Source organism: Cyanistes caeruleus, chromosome 4 (genome assembly GCF_971803275.1).
Source record: "Cyanistes caeruleus chromosome 4, bCyaCae1.hap1.1, whole genome shotgun sequence".
Classification (NCBI taxonomy): Eukaryota; Metazoa; Chordata; class Aves; order Passeriformes; family Paridae; genus Cyanistes; species Cyanistes caeruleus.
This window is the reverse complement of record NC_141704.1, coordinates 313,820-330,619: the sequence shown is the minus strand read 5'-3', so window position 1 is coordinate 330,619 and position 16,800 is coordinate 313,820. Positions and strand designations below refer to the sequence as shown.

Below are 16,800 nucleotides of genomic sequence, written 5' to 3'. Positions count from 1 at the left end.
GCCACACGGGATTGCGGGGATGTGACCGAGGGGCACAGGCCAGGAGCTGAAATGAGGGGTGGGACCAAAATCCGTGTCCTGGGCTGAGCCCGCAGGGGAGGGGGGACCCTGCCCCCGTGCCCAGGTGAGACCCCACCTGCAGAGCTGCCCCAGCCCTGGGGACACAGCAGCAGCACCTGGAGCTGCTGGGGAGAGCCCAGAGGAGACCCCGGAGCTGCTCCAGGCCTGGAGCCCCTCAGTTCCCAGGGATCCAGCCTGGGAGAGCTGGGAATGTTCCCCTGGAGAGGAGAAGGGTCCAGGGAGAGCTCAGAGCCCCTGCAGGGCCTGAAGGGGCTCCAGGAGAGCTGGGAATGTTCCCCTGGAGAGGAGAAGGCTCCAGGGAGAGCTCAGAGCCCCTGCAGGGCCTGAAGGGGCTCCAGGAGAGCTGGGAATGTTCCCCTGGAGAGGAGAAGGCTCCAGGGAGAGCTCAGAGCCCCTGCAGGGCCTGAAGGGGCTCCAGGAGAGCTGCAGAGGGACTGGGCCAGGGCTGCAGGGCCAGGAGCCAGGGAATGGCTCCCAGTGCCAGAGGACAGGGCTGGATGTTGGCAATTGGCAATTGGGAATTGCTGGCTGGGCTGGAATTGCCAGAGCAGCTGGGGCTGCCCCTGCATCCCTGGCAGTGGCCAAGGCCAGGCTGGAGCCTGGGGCTGGGAGCAGCCTGGGCCACTGGGAGGTGTCCCTGCCATGGCAGGGGGGCACTGGGGGGTTTGGGGGGGTTTTGGGGTCCCTCAGAGCTCAGCTGGGGTCACCTCTGGGCACCACAGAGGATTTGGAAAATCGGGATTTTACCCCTGGTGCTTCCCAGCTGAGCCCAGCCCGATCACCCCGAGCTCCGGGCTGGGCACTCCCAGGGATCCCTCACCCCTCCAGCCCCAACATCCCCCAGCAGGGCCGGGATCGGGGCCAGGAGCCGGAGATCTCCCTGCTCCTGGGATCTCCCTGGGATCTCCCTGCTCCTGGGATCTCCCTGGGATCTCCCTGCTCCTGGGATCCCCCTGGGGATCTCCCTGCTCCTGGGATCTCCCTGGGATCTCCCTGCTCCTGGGATCTCCTTAGAGATCTACCTGCCCTTGGGATCCCCCTGGGGATCTCCCTGCTCCTGGGATGTCCTTGCTCCAGGGATCTCCCTGTTCCCTGGGGATCTCCCTGGGATCTCCCGGGATCTCCCTGGGATCTCCCTGTTCCTTGGGATCTCCCTGGGATCTCCCTGGGATCTCCCTGGGATCTCCCTGAGGATCTCCCTGGGATGTCCCTGTTCCTGAGGATCTCCCTGGGATCTCCTTGGGATCTCCCCGGGATCTCCCCGGGATCCCCCTGCTCCCAGACCTGTTTCCAGCCCCAGGATGGGTTTCCAGCCCCACACCCCGGAACCCCCAGGGACGCTCCTGGGGTCCCAGCCCCCCCTGGAATGACCCCACTGAGCCCACCCCGAGGCTCTGGGTGCCCCCCACGCCCCAGAGCGATGCCAGCGCTCTGTAATTAACGACTCGGGGCTTTCCCGGCTGTAATTAACCCCGAGCTGTAACGAACCGGGCGCGGGGGGTGCTGGAGCCCCGCTGGGTCCCTGCAGGAGCTGCTCCGTGCCCTGGGGTCGTGGGGGGCTCTGGGGGGATTTTCCATCCCCTGAGCCCACGGAGGGGTCCCAGGCCCCCACACGCGTGGGGACACCGGCCCGGCTGTCCCTGTCACCCCAGGTGCCACCTGCCCCACCCAGGGCTCCAGCAGAGAAATTTGGGTTTAAACCAGGCTTAATCGGGCCTGGAGAAGGGAGGGGACACAGGGACACGGGGACACAGGGACACAGGACACAGGGACACGGGGACAAATGGACACAGGGACACGGGGACACAGGGACACAGGACACAGGGACAGAGGGACAGAGGGACACAGGACACGGGGACACAAGGACAGAGGGACAGAGGGACACAGGGACAGAGGGACACAGGGACACAGAGACAAATGGACACAGGGACACAAGGACAGAGGGACAGAGGGACACAGGGACAGAGGGACACAGGGACAGAGGGACACAGGGACTCAAGGACACAGGGACACGGGGACACACGGACACAGGACACGTCACCGGAGCAGGGAACCCAAATCCCACATCCAGAGCCCAGAGCTGCCCCTGGGGGCACAAAGGGTTAAAAATCCTGACAGGGGAAGGGGGAGAATTCCTGCTCTCCATCCCCACCCTGCTCCCAGAGCCCCCGGTCTCATGGGGAGGTGCAAGGACCCCCCAAAACCTGCGGGCTGGGGGGGGAAGCGCAGCAGAGCGCGAGGCTGGCACCGGGGCTGCTCCAGCAGAGCCAGGGACCCCTTCCCTTCCCTCTCCTCCCTCCCTTCCCTTCCCTTCCCTTCCCTTCCCTTCCCTTCCCTTCCCTTCCCTCCCTTCCCTTCCCTTCCCTTCCCGCACCTTCCCTTCCCTCCCTTCCCTTCCCCTCCCCTTCCCTCCCCTTCCCTTCCCTTCCCTTCCCTTCCCTTCCCTTCCCTTCCCTTCCCTTCCCTTCCCTGCCCTTCCCTTCCTTCCCTCCCTTCCCTTCCCTCCCTTCCCTTCCCTTCCCTTCCCTTCCCTCCCTTCCCTTCCCTTCCCTTCCCTTCCCTCCCCTCCCCTCCCCTCCCGGGGGGATTGGGGATCCCTCAGAGCACATCCCGGGATTGGGGCACAGGGGGGCTCTGCCTCCCAGCCAGCCTGAGCCAGAATGCACCCCAAAATCCTGCTGGGGACCCCATGGGGCACAAACAGCCAGGGGAGGGTCCTGCACCCCAAAATCCTGCTGGGGACCCCCCGGGGCACAAACAGCCAGGGGAGGGTCCTGCACCCCAAAATCCTGCTGGGGACCCCCCGGGGCACAAACAGCCAGGGGAGGGTCCTGCACCCCAAAATCCTGCTGGGGACCCCCCGGGGCACAGCCAGGGGAGGGTCCTGCACCCCAAAATCCTGCTGGGGACCCCTCGGGGCACAGACAGCCAGGGGAGGGTCCTGCACCCCAAAATCCTGCTGGGGACCCCCCAGGGCACAAACAGCCAGGGGAGGGTCCTGCACCCCAAAATCCTGCTGGGGACCCCCCGGGGCACAGCCAGGGGAGGGTCCTGAGCACCCCAAAATCCTGCTGGGGACCCCATGGGGCACAAACAGCCAGGGGAGGGTCCTGCACCCCAAAATCCTGCTGGGGACCCCATGGGGCACAAACAGCCAGGGGAGGGCTCTGAGCACCCCAAAATCCTGCTGGGGACCCCATGGGGCACAAACAGCCAGGGGAGAGTCCTGCACCCCAAAATCCTGCTGGGGACCCCCCGGGGCACAGCCAGGGGAGGGTCCTGCACCCCAAAATCCTGCTGGGGACCCCCTGGTGAACAGCCAGGGGAGGGCTCTGAGCACCCCAAAATCCTGCTGGGGACCCCCTGGTGCACAGCCAGGGGAGGGCTCTGAACACCCCAAAATCCTGCTGGGGACCCCCCGGGGCACAGCCAGGGGAGGGTCCTGCACCCCAAAATCCTGCTGGGGACCCCCCAGGGCACAAACAGCCAGGGGAGGGTCCTGCACCCCAAAATCCTGCTGGGGACCCCCCAGGGCACAAACAGCCAGGGGAGGGTCCTGCACCCCAAAATCCTGCTGGGGACCCCCCGGGGCACAGCCAGGGTGTCCCCAAACCGGAGCACGGAGCCCCGGCGGCCCCGGGCAGGTTCCCGGTGGCCGTTCCCACACCCCAAATCCGTGGGGTCCATCCCGACACCCCCGTGCAGGGTCCCCGGTGTCCCCAGCCCGGTGACAGCCGGGACAAGGGCTGGCCCCGGGGGCAGCCGAGACCCCCGGACCCCCCCGGACCCGGTGACAGGAGCCCCGCAGGCTCCGGGGACGCGGCAGGGACCGGGCTGGGCCGGGACACGGGGACCGGGACACGGGGACATGGACACGGCCCCGGGACACGGGCACCGGGACACGGGCACCGGGACACGGGGACATGGACACGGGGACCGGGACACGGGGACCGGGACACGGCCCCGGGACACGGCACCGGGACACGGCACCGGGACATGGGGACCGGGACACGGCCCCGGGACACGGCACCGGGACATGGGCACCGGGACACGGCACCGGGACACGGCACCGGGACATGGGCACCGGGACACGGCCCCGGGACACGGGGACCGGGACACGGCACCGGGACACGGGCACCGGGACACGGGCACCGGGACACGGCACCGGGACACGGGGACCGGGCTGGGCCGGGACACGGCACCGGGACACGGGCACCGGGAGACGGGCACCGGGACACGGCCCCGGGACACGGCGACCGGGACACGGCACCGGCGCACGGCCCCGGGACACGGGGACCGGGACACGGGGACCGGACTGAACCCGACCTTCGCTCTCCCGGGCCGCTGCCGGCGCACGTGGGGACCGGAGCGGGGGGCGCGGGGGGCGCGGGGGGCGCGGGGGGCGCGGGGGGAGCGGGGACCCTTCCCGGGCCACCGGACGGGCCGGGGGTCCCCATCCCCGCGCTCGGTCCGTGCGGAGCCGAGCCGGGGCCCGGGGATCCCGTCCGGCCCGCGGGGAGGTCCCGGGAACGGGAAGCACGTGCGGCACCCCCGGGATGGCCCCGCCGCTCCTCGGGGCTCCGGGACCGCCCGGACACAGAGCCCGGCCTGCCGAGCCCGGTACCGGGACAGCGGGGAACCGAGCCCGGTACCGGGACAGCGGGGAACCGAGCTCGGTACCGGGACAGCGGGGAACCGAGCCCGGTACCGGGACAGCGGGGAACCGAGCTCGGTACCGGGACAGCGGGGGAACCGAGCCCGGTACCGGGACAGCGGGGGAACCGAGCCCGGTACCGGGACAGCGGGGGAGCCGAGCCCGGTACCGGGACAGCCGAGCCCGGTGCCGGGACAGCGGGGAACCGAGCCCGGTGCCGGGACAGCGGGGGGGCCGCGCGGGGCCCGCGGGCTGCGGGCGGTAACGGGTCCGCAACGGCCCCGGGAAGGGAACCGGGAGCACCGGAGGGGCTGCAGCGGAGCCGGGACACCCGGGCACCGCGGGGAACGGACGGGCTCCCGGCTCCCGGGAAGCGAGGCGGGGAGCGGAGCGGGGTCCCGGAGCAGGCAGCGGGAGCCGGGGGTCCCCGGTGAGCGGCGAGGCGCGGCTCGGTGCGAGGGGCGGCGGGCACAGCCCTTACCATCTTGACGATGCCGCGCTGGACGGCGGGCGGCGGCGCGGGGCCGGCCTGGCCGGGGGTGGCCGCGGAGGCCATGGCGGGGCCGGGCGGGCGGAGGGGCCGGGTCGGGCCGGGCGCGGGCGGCGGGAGCGCAGCGGGGCCCGGGGCGAGCGCGGAAGGGACCGCGGGGCGGAGCCGGGGCGGTGGGAGGGGCGTGGTCTCCGCGCGGCCCCGCCCCCCGCGCGGCCTGCGGCCAACGGGCGGCCGCTCCCGCCGCGCGCGCCGCTCCGCCCCCCCGCGCCTCGGCCAATAGCGGCGCGCGGCCGGTGACGTCACGGGCGCCGCGGCCCCGCCCGGCCCGGCGCGCGGGAGGGGGCGGGACTTCCGGGGCGCGCGGCGCCAGGGACACGTCGGCAAAGGCCGCCCGCGCGCACACGTGGCCTCGCGCCGCGCCGGGGGCGGGGCCACCTCGGGACACGCCCCCTTCCTGCCCTGGGGGCGTGGCCTTCCTGAGACACGCCCCTTTTGTCATCGGAGTGCGCCGGGCGGGGGGGGGGGGGGCACCCAGAGGGGACCCCCGGGACCCCAACCCAGCCCAGCACGGTCCCGGGGGACCGGGGATCCCCGGGACATTCCCGGGGGACCGGAGATCCCCAGGACATTCCCGGGGGACCGGGGATCCAGTGGGGTCAGCAGTGAGGGTCCCCCGGCACTGAGCGACCTCTCCGTGACACCCCCGTGACACCCCCGTGACACCCCCGGTCCCTCCCGGTCCCCCCGTGACACCCCCGGTCCCTCCCGTGCCCGGCCGGAGCCCCGGGGATTCCACACCTGAGGGATCGGGGCACACCTGAGGGATCGGGGCACACCTGAGGGATCAGGACACACCTGAGGGGATCAGGACACACCTGAGGGATCAGGACACACCTGGGGAGGGATCAGGACACACCTGGGGGGATCGGGACACACCTGGGGAGGGATCAGGACACACCTGGGGAGGGATCGGGGCACACCTGGGGAGGGATCGGGACACACCTGGGGAGGGATCGGGACACACCTGGGGAGGGATCAGGACACACCTGGGGAGGGATCGGGACACACCTGGGGAGGGGTCAGGACACACCTGAGGGGATCAGGACACACCTGAGGGATCAGGACACACCTGGGGAGGGATCAGGGCACACCTGGGGAGGGATCAGGGCACACCTGGGGAGGGATCAGGGCACACCTGGGGGGATCAGGGCACACCTAGGGAGGGGTCAGGACACACCTGAGGGGATCAGGACACACCTGAGGGATCAGGACACACCTGGGGAGGGGTCAGGACACACCTGAGGGATCAGGACACACCTGGGGAGGGATCAGGACACACCTGGGGAGGGGTCAGGACACACCTGAGGGATCAGGACACACCTGGGGAGGGATCAGGACACACCTGGGGAGGGATCGGGGCACACCTGGGGAGGGATCAGGACACACCTGGGGGGATCAGGGCACACCTGAGGGATCGGGGCACACCTGGAGGGATCGGGACACACCTGGGGAGGGATCAGGACACACCTGGGGAGGGATCAGGACACACCTGAGGGATCAGGACACACCTGAGGGATCAGGACACACCTGGGGAGGGATCGGGGCACACCTGAGGGGATCAGGACACACCTGGGGAGGGATCAGGACACACCTGGGGAGGGATCAGGGCACACCTGGGGAGGGATCAGGGCACACCTGAGGGATCAGGACACACCTGGGGGGATCAGGACACACCTGGGGAGGGATCAGGGCACACCTGGGGAGGGATCAGGGCACACCTGGAGGGATCGGGGCACACCTGGGGAGGGATCGGGACACACCTGGGGAGGGACCGAGTCCCCCCGGTCCCCTCGGGACCATCCCCGGGACATCACGGCTCATTTCCCCTGATCCCTGCGGATTTTGCGCTGCTTCCCCGCCCGCGCTCTCTGTGTCCCGGGGCAGCCCCCGCCCCTGTCCCGGGGGTCCCGGGGGTCCCGGGGGTCCCGGGGGTCCCGCTCCAGGCTTTCACTGCCCCGCCTGTGCCAGCTTCTCCCGAGGATTCCCCTTCCCCCTCTGTCCCTGCCCCCGCTCCCCCCGCTCCTGCTTTTGGGTGCTCCTTTATTCATTTCTCCATTTCTCGGGTTTCTCCCCGTTTTTAACATTCGCCCCCTGATCTGTGGCAGGAAACCTCTGCCCCAGCCCTGCCAGGGCAGCTGGATCATCCCAACCCACGGAACCCCCGGGCCATCCCCGCCGTGTCCCCTCTGACCGCCGCACCCCGCCGGGAGGAGCCCCCCGAACCCCCGGGTCCCTTAACAATCAAATAATCATCACTGGGAGGGAGGGAGGGAGGGAGGGGATAAACTCCGCTCCCTCGCTCGGCTGAGTCCGCCGGGATGGATTTGGAGCTTCCAGCGGAGCTTTCGGCAGCAGAGCACAGAATTCCCGAATTCCCAGGGGCTCAGGGAGGAGCAGGGACAGAGCCCCGAATGGTCCCAGACAGCCCCGGGGGGGCAGGGAGGAGGGAAATGAGGGAATCACGGGATGGGTTTGGGTGGGAAGGGACCCCAGAGCCCCACAGAGCCCCCCCAGAGCCCCCCAGAGCCCCCCAGAGCCCCTCAGAGCCCCCCAGAGCCCCCCCAGAGCCCTCCCAGAGCCCCCCAGAGCCCCCCAGCCAGGGCAGGGACTCTTCCACTGTCCCGGGTGCCCCAAGCCCCAGGGTCCAGCCCGGCCATGGGAATTCCCTGGAAATGCTGGGAATGCTGGAATCCCTGGGAGCTGCACCCAGGATCCACCCGGGAGCCCGGAGCTGGCTCTGGGATGAGGAGAGGGGACAGCGGGAGCTGCCCGGGGGTGACAGCGAGGCCTCCTCTGGACAGGGATGGGAATTCCCAAATCCGGGTATCCCGGAACCCGTCCCAGTCCAGCGCAGCTGGGAGAGCTCGGAGCGCGTCCTGGAACAGGGGGAGTCCTGATCCCAGCGGATCCCTGATCCCACCATGTCCTGATCCCAGCGGGTCCCTGATCCCACCATGTCCTGATCCCAGCGGGTCCCTGATCCCAGCGGATCCCTGATCCCAGCGGATCCCTGATCCAAACATGTCCTGGGACCGGGGGAATCCTGATCCCAGCGGGTCCCTGATCCCAGCGGATCCCTGATCCCACCATGTCCTGATCCGATCCTGTCCCTGATCCCAGTGGATCCCGTATCCCAACATGTCCTGATCCCATCCTGTCCCTGATCCCAGTGGATCCCGTATCCCAACATGTCCTGATCCCATCCTGTCCCTGATCCCAGTGGATCCCTGATCCCACCATGTCCTGATCCGATCCTGTCCCTGATCCCAGCGGGTCCCTGATCCCAGCGGGTCCCTGATCCAATCATGCCCCAGGACCGGGCATTCCCCATGTCCGGGTTCCTTTGAGCCTCTGGCTGATGTTCCCTGTGGGATGGGGGCTCTGCCGCTCCTGCTCCCACCAGCGCCTCTCCAGGAACGCAAACACAATTCCCGATAAAATCCCAGGAATGAGCTGCCGAGCTTTGGCAGCTTTACCTTGCTGCGGGAATCTCCTGGGATAATTCCCTGTTCTCCTCGTCCCTCCGTGTCTCTTCTGCTCCCTCTGTGGCCCTGCTCCCATTCCTGTTTCCCTCTGTGCTCCCATTCCTGTTTCCCTCTGTGCTCCCATTCCTGTTTCCCGCTGTGTCCCCATTCCCGTTTCCCTCCCAGTCCCCATTCCCGTTTCCCTCCCAGTCCCCATTCCTGTTTCCCTCCCAGTCCCCATTCCTGTTTCCCTCTGTGCTCCCATTCCTGTTTCCCTCCATGTCCCCGTTCCTGTTTCCCTCCCAGTCCCTGTCCCTCAGCCCCTCCGTGTCCCTGTTCCACCTTCTCCGTTTCCCTGGTCCCGTGTCCCTCCACATCCCTGTTCCCCCCTGTCCCTGTTCCCGTGTCCCCTCCATGTCCCCATTCCCGTTCCCATTCCCTTTCCCATTCCCTTTCCCCCGTTCCCATTCCCTTTCCCCCGTTCCCATTCCCGTTCCCATTCCCGTTCCCGCTCCCATTCCCGTTCCCATTCCCATCCCTGTTCCCATTCCCGTTCCCATTCCCATTCCCATTCCCGTTCCCGTTCCCATTCCCATTCCCGTTCCCATTCCCATTCCCATTCCCTTTCCCATTCCCGTTCCCCCGTTCCCATTCCCGTTCCCCCGTTCCCATTCCCGTTCCCATTCCCATTCCCGTTCCCGTTCCCGTTCCCATTCCTGTTCCCATTCCCATTCCCATTCCCATTCCCATTCCCATCCCCGTTCCCATTCCCATTCCCATTCCCGTTCCCGTTCCCGTTCCCGTTCCCGTTCCCATTCCCATTCCCATTCCCATTCCCTTTCCCCCGTTCCCATTCCCGTTCCCATTCCCGTTCCCGTTCCCATTCCCGTTCCCATTCCCGTTCCCATTCCCATTCCCATTCCCGTTCCCGCTCCCGCTCCCGGTGCCAGCCCGGGACGGTGACAGGGACGCGCTGTCCCGGCTCCAGCCGCGCTCCCGGGGCGGGAGAGGCCCAGCGCCCCCTCCCTGGAGCAGCTCCAGAGGGAAAAACCCCCGGAGATCTCCGGTGGGATCGGGACGGGACCGTGAAGAGCCCCGGGAGGAGCAGCTCTGCCCCAAACCACGGCCGGGGCCGGCATGGGACACTCCCGGAACCTTCTGGAACTGCCCAGAGACACCGGGATGGGGACGGGAGGGATTTGGGGATGGGGGATGGAGATGGGATGGATTTGGGGATGGAGACAGGATGGATTTGGGGATGGGGATGGAGACAGGATGGATTTGGGGATGGGGATGGGATAGGGATGGGGACGGGAGGGATTTGGGGATGGGGATGGAGACGGGATGGAGACAGGATGGAGACGGGATGGGGATGGAGACGGGATGGATTTGGGGATGGATTTGGGGATGGGGATGGGGACAGGATGGATTTGGGGATGTGAATAGAGACGGGATGGATTTGGGGATGGGGACGGGATGGGGATGGAGACGGGATGGATTTGGGGATGGAGACAGGATGGATTTGGGGATGGGGATGGGGACAGGATGGATTTGGGGATGGGGATGAGACGGGATGGATTTGGGGATGGGGACAGGATGGATTTGGGGATGGGGATGGAGACAGGATGGATTTGGGGATGGGGATGGATTTGGGGATGGATTTGGGGATATGAATAGAGACAGGATGGATTTGGGGATGGGGATGGAGGCAGGATGGATTTGGGAATGTGAATAGAGATGAGATGGGGATAAAGATCAGATGGAAACGGGGATGAAGATGGGAAATGGGATTGGGAATGGGGATGGAGATAAAAGTGGAGATGGTGGCAGAGATGAAAGGAGACAAAGATGGAGACGGAGACTCAGACACAAATACAGAGGCAAAAGAAATGATGGGAAGAGAATTGAAGCTGCAGATGAAAATGGAGATGAAGGTGGAGATGATGGCTCTGCTCAGTTGGATCCCTGTCCCTGCAAAGTCCCTGGGAGAGCCGTGGGGGACACGGCTGAGCTGCTGCCACCAGCGCCTGTCCTGGGACACCCCGGCTTTGTGCTCCCCTCCACAGCCCCCGGAGACCCCAACACGCCCCCGATCCTGCCTGGGGACAGTGGGGACCGGGTTCTCCTTCCCTCCTTCCCTCCTTCCTTCCATCCCTCCTTTCCTCCTTCCCTCCTTTCCCCTTTCCTCCTTCCCTCCTTCCCTCCTTCCCTCCTTTCCTCTTTCTTCCATCCCTCCTTCCCTCCTTCCCTCCATCCCTCCATCCCTCCATCCCTCCATCCCTCCTTCCCTCCTTCCCTCCATCCCTCCATCCCTCCTTCCCTCCTTCCCTCCATCCCTCCATCCCTCCTTCCCTCCTTCCCTCCTTCCCTCCATCCCCCCTTCCCTCCTTCCCCCCTTCCCTCCTTTCCTCCTTCCCTCCTTCCCTCCTTTCCTCTTTTCCTCTTTCCTCCTTCCCTCCTTTCCCCCATTCCCCCTCTCCCCCTCTCCCCCATTTCCCCACCCCTGCTGGAGTTCCCAGGCAGGAGGGGCCCCTCGTGTCCCCAGCACCCCCCGATGCCGAATGTGCCACTCCCGGCCTTCCCAAGGGAATCATCCCCGGGGTACCCCGGGATGTTCGGCACCCTCAAACCCCTGCAATTCCCGGCCTTCCCAAGGGAATCAGCCCCGGGGTTCCCCGGGATGTTCGGCACCTCAAACCCCTGCAATTCCCGGCCTTCCCAAGGGAATCAGCCCCGGGGTTCCCCGGGATGTTCGGCACCCTCAGACCCCTGCAATTCCCGGCCTTCCCAAGGGAATCAGCCCCGGGGTTCCCCGGGATGTTCGGCACCTCAAACCCCTGCGGAGCTCCTGGCTGAGGAGCGGGGGAAGGTCACAGGAGCACAAGCGCCGCTCCACGGCGGGTCCTGGCTGTGCTCTCACCTCTCCGGAGCTCCGTGCCCAGCTCTCCGTGTCCCCATCTCTCCGTGTCCCCATCTCTCCGTGCCCATCTCTCCGTGTCCCCAGCTCTGTCCCCATCTCTCCGTGTCCCCATCTCTCCGTGTCCCCAGCTCTGTCCCCAGCTCTCCAGCTCTGTCCCCACCTTTCCGTGTCCCCACCTCTCCGTGTCCCCAGCTCTGTCCCCATCTCTCTGTGTCCCCATCTCTCCGTGCCCATCTCTCCGTGTCCCCAGCTCTGTCCCCACCTCTCCAGCCCTGTCCCCACCTCTCCGTGTCCCCATCTCTGTCCCCAGCTCTCCAGCTCTGTCCCCATCTCTCCGTGTCCCCAGCTCTGTCCCCATCTCTCCAGCTCTGTCCCTGCGCCTCCCCTGATCCCCCCCCCCCCCCCTTCCTCCCCCTCTCCATCACCCCGTGTCTGCACCCCTTCAGCTCTGCACCTTTCCATGGCTCCGGAATTCTGCCTCCATCTCTCCATCATCCTTCCATCCGTCCATCCGTCCATCTGTCCATCCCTCCTGTCCATCCCTCCATCCCTCCATCTGTCCATCCGTCCATCTCTCCATCCCTCTATCCGTCCATCTGTCCATCTGTCCATCCCTCCTGTCCATCCCTCCATCTGTCCATCTGTCCATCTGTCCATCTCTCCATCCCTCTATCCCTCCATCTCTCCATTTCAGCATTTCTCCACCTGTCTTCTCACCTCTCTGTGCCTCCATCTCTCCCCTCTCCGCATCTTCACCTCTCCGTGTCCCCACAAGTCCCCCCGCTCCTCCTCTCTTCCTCTCCATCTCTCCATTTCAGCACCTCCCCATCTCCCTCCACCTCTCCATCCCCCTCCACCTCTCCATCCCCCTCCACCTCTCCTTCTCTCCATTTTAGCACCTCCCCATCTCCCTCCATCTCCCCATCCCCCTCCACCTCCCCATCCCCCTCCACCTCTCCATCTCTCCATTTCAGCACCTCTCCATCCCCCTCCACCTCTCCATCCCCCTCCACCTCTCCTTCTCTCCATTTTAGCACCTCCCCATCTCCCTCCATCTCCCCATCCCCCTCCATCTCCCCATCCCCCTCCACCTCTCCATCCCCCTCCACCTCTCCATCCCCCTCCACCTCTCCATCCCCCTCCACCTCCCCATCTCCCTCCACCTCTCCATCTCCCTCCACCTCTCCATTCCCTCCACCTCTCCATCTCCCTCCACCTCTCCATCCCCCTCCACCTCTCCATCCCCCTCCACCTCCCCATCTCCCTCCACCTCTCCATCTCCCTCCACCTCTCCATCTCCCTCCACCTCTCCATTCCCTCCACCTCTCCATCTCCCTCCACCTCTCCATCCCCCTCCACCTCTCCATCCCCCTCCACCTCCCCATCTCCCTCCACCTCTCCATCTCCCTCCACCTCCCCATCTCCCTCCACCTCTCCATTCCCTCCACCTCTCCATCTCCCTCCACCTCTCCATTCCCTCCACCTCTCCATCTCCCTCCACCTCTCCATTCCCTCCACCTCTCCATCTCCCTCCACCTCTCCACATCCCCACAACTCCACATCTCCGCATCTCCTGTCCCCACCTCTCCACCTCCCTCTCTTCCCGATTCCATCTCTCCACGTTTCCATCTCTCCACGTTTCCATCTCTCCATTTCACTCTCTCTCCATCTCTGTGTCCGTCTCTGCTCTCCACGGGTCCTTCTGGGTCCTTCTCTCTTTCCACCTCCCCCATCTCCCCATCTCCCCGTCTCCACATCTCCCTGTTCCAGTCTTTGCCCCTCTCCTCTCCCCCTCTCTCTCCCTCTCTCCCCCTCTCTCCTCCTCTCTCCTCTCTCTCCCCTCTCTCCTCCTCTCTCCTCTCTCTCTCCTCTCTCCCCCTCTCTCCTCTCTCTCCCCTCTCTCCTCTCTCTCTCTCCTCTCTCTCCCCCTCTCTCCCCTCTCTCCCCTTTCTCCTCTCTCCCCTCTCCCCTCCTCTCTCCTCTCTCTCCTCTCCCCTCTCTCTCCCCTTTATCTCCTCCTCTCTCCTCTCTCCTCTCTCCTCTCTCCTCTCTCCCCCTCTCTCTCCCCTCTCTCCTCTCCCCTCTCCCCTCTCTCCTCTCCCCTCTCTCCTCCTCTCTCCCCCGCTCTTTTCCCGTTCCGTTTTCCCGGTTCCCGAGGCCGCCGCCGCCGCCGCGCCCGTTCCGCTCCCGGTACGCGCGGTGCTGTGCCCTCCGCCGCGGCTCCCCCCGGCCCGCGGGGCTCCCGCGGGGCTCCCCCGGGCTCCCCGAGCTCCGGCCGGCTCCGGGGGCTCCTCCGGCCGGCGGGGCCGGGCGGGGCCGGCCCGGGAGCGGCGAGGCTGCGGCCGGGGCCGTGCGCTCCGGAGCCCGGCGCGCCCGGTCCCAGCGCGCACGGCCCCGGGGGCGGCCCCGCGGCTCCAGGGCCTGCCCGGAGCCCCCCGGGTGCCGCCCCCCGCCCGGGCCCGGGGACAGGGGCCCGGGGACGGAGCCGGTGCCCCCGCCCGGGGGCCGAGCCCCGCTGCCCGCGGCCCCCTCCCCGCGTTACGCACGGGGCTCGCCGGGCCCGGGGGCTCCGCCGGGGATCCCCCGCGGCCGGGGCGGAGCTGGGGGGGTCCCGGGCGGCCGGGGCGGAGCGGGGGGATCCGGGCCCGGGTGCCAGCGCTCCCCGCGCCGCCGGGAGCCCGAGCCCGAGCGCGGGGTGCGGCACAGCCGGGGCGCCCCGGGGGCGGCGGGGGGCGGCGCGGAGGCTCCCCGGGGGCCGGGGCCGGGCCCGGGCCCCGCAGGGCTGTGGTTAATGTGTAATTCGGAGCATATGGTATTTTCCAAAGGCGGGCGGTTGTGCGGAGCCGGGGGCCGGGGCCGGGGTGCAAATAACGCCGGATGACTCGCGGGGCCGGGCGCGGAGGGCCACGGTGATGGGCTCCTCGCTGGCTAATATTTGCTCTTCAAATATTTTACTTGAAAGGTTTACAACGTTGTTTTTTTTTTTTAATCTTCCAAGAAGGGGCCATCTGTGCCGGTGCCTCGTCTGGAACACACCGGGGAGTCCCCGCCGGGGCCCAGCCGCCACCCCGGGGGCCGCCTTCTATTTGTTCAGCACCCAAAATAAATTAAATCGATGTAATAAAAGCGAAGCTGGATTTATGATTGAATCCCATATGTCCCTGTTTGCTTTGCGGGAGAGACGCGGGAGCGCAGCCCCTCGGGGGGCTCGGCCGGGGGCTCCCCGGGGATGCTCCGGGGCGCGGGGCCGCGCTGTCCGCCGGCCGCAGGTGCTGAAACACCGGCGCTCCCCCGGCACCGGCTCCGTGCCCGGCCCGGGGGGGGGGGCTCCGAGCGCCCCCGAGTCCCGACGGAGCCCCCCGGGCCGGGCGTGCGCTGGGCGCGGTCACATCGGGCCGCCCCTTCCTCCCCGTGCTCCTCTCCCTCCTGCCGTGACATCACGGCCCCGCTGCCGGCACTGAGCGCCCGCCCGGCCCCCGGCACGACCCGCTCCAGCCCCGCCGAGGCTCCTCAGGTACCTCCCTGCGCCGCTCCGGCCGTTCCCGCTGTCCCGAGCGTCCTTTCCCCGGGCGAAAGCCGCAGGAATTCGCCCTAGGAGCTGGAGCCGAGGGCGCTCCCACCTGGAGAAGTTTTGGGGTCCCGGGGGTCTCCGGCCCCGCGCCGCTGCTCCCGCTGGTTCCTTGTCCCGGTGTCGCACGGGGACCGAGCTCCCCCCGGGCCCGGGGCTCCCCGGCACCATCCAGGACGCACCGAGAGCTCCCGGCTCGGCTGTCCCGGCGCTCCCGGCTCGGCTGTCCCGGCGCTCCCGGCTCGGCTGTCCCGGCGCTCCCGGCTCCGCTGTCCCGGCGCTCCCGGCTCCGCTGTCCCGGCGCTCCCGGCTCCGCTGTCCCGGCGCTCCCGGTTCCCTGCGGGGAAAGAAATCCCCTTGTCACCTCCGGGCACGGCACGGGCGGTGCCGGGGATGCTGCCCGAGGGAACTCGGGTCCTGTTCCCCCTCCCCGGAGCATCGCTCCAGGGCCATCCATCCCTCTCCGAGCAGAGGGACGGGGGATGCGCCTCGGCATTCCCGCTCACCTGCGGGAAACCTGCGGGAAACCTGCGGGAAACCCGCGGGAAACCCGCGGGAAACCTGCGAGAAACCTGAGGGAAACCCGCGGGAAACCTGAGGGAAACCTGCGGGAAACCCGCGGGAAACCTGCGGGAAACCCGCGGGAAACCTGAGGGAAACCCGCGGGAAACCTGCGGGAAACCCGCGGGAAACCTGAGGGAAACCCGCGGGAAACCTGAGGGAAACCCGCGGGAAACCTGCGGGAAACCCGAGGGAAACCCGCGGGAAACCTGAGGGAAACCCGCGGGAAACCCGAGGGAAACCCGCGGGAAACCTGAGGGAAACCCGCGGGAAACCTGAGGGAAACCCGCGGGAAACCTGAGGGAAACCTGAGGGAAACCTGCGGGAAACCCGCGGGAAACCTGAGGGAAACCTGCGGGAAACCCGCGGACTCGTCCCTCTTGCTGGATTTATTTCGCTTTTCCTGAGTTTCATCGAGGGTCGGTGTCGTCAAAGAACTCCCTCGGGCTGTGCAGGGGGGAGGCGAGGAGGGATTTGGGGATTGTGACAGGAGAGCCCCGCACTGGGGGTGTCCAGGGGTTTTGGGGTGTTCCAGGTGAAATCCCGGCTGAACTGGGGGCTCTGGCGAGGCTCGGTGGCTCCGCTGGTGTCAGCGATGCCCGAGGTGTTGAGGGGGGAGAGGCACCGGCACCGGTGTCCCTGCGGGAATCCTGCCGGGAAATCCTCTGGAGCCAGACCGGGAGAGCTGGGAATGTTCCCCTGGAGAGGAGAAGGCTCCAGGGAGAGCTCAGAGCCCCTGCAGGGCCTGAAGGGGCTCCAGGAGAGCTGGGAATGTTCCCCTGGAGAGGAGAAGGCTCCAGGGAGAGCTCAGAGCCCCTGCAGGGCCTGAAGGGGCTCCAGGAGAGCTGCAGAGGGACTGGGCCAGGGCTGCAGGGCCAGGAGCCAGGGAATGGCTCCCAGTGCCAGAGGACAGGGCTGGATGTTGGCAATTGGCAATTGGCAATTGGGAATTGCTGGCTGGGACGGTGGTGGCCATGGGGAACCCTCCATTCCCTGTGG

General features: G+C 67.4%; 1 protein-coding gene across 1 annotated transcript in view; it reads right to left on the bottom strand.

Annotated features, from left to right (window-relative positions):
* The window catches only part of SND1 (staphylococcal nuclease and tudor domain containing 1), a 94,973-nt gene extending 89,521 nt beyond the window's left edge, over nucleotides 1-5,452 (bottom strand). Inside the window, exon 1 of the mRNA XM_086886225.1 lies at nucleotides 5,217-5,452. Coding sequence (XP_086742351.1) covers nucleotides 5,217-5,291 — 75 coding nt within the window. The 5' untranslated portion in view covers nucleotides 5,292-5,452. The remainder of the gene's footprint in view (nucleotides 1-5,216) is intronic.
* Between the last annotated feature and the right edge of the window lie 11,348 nt (nucleotides 5,453-16,800).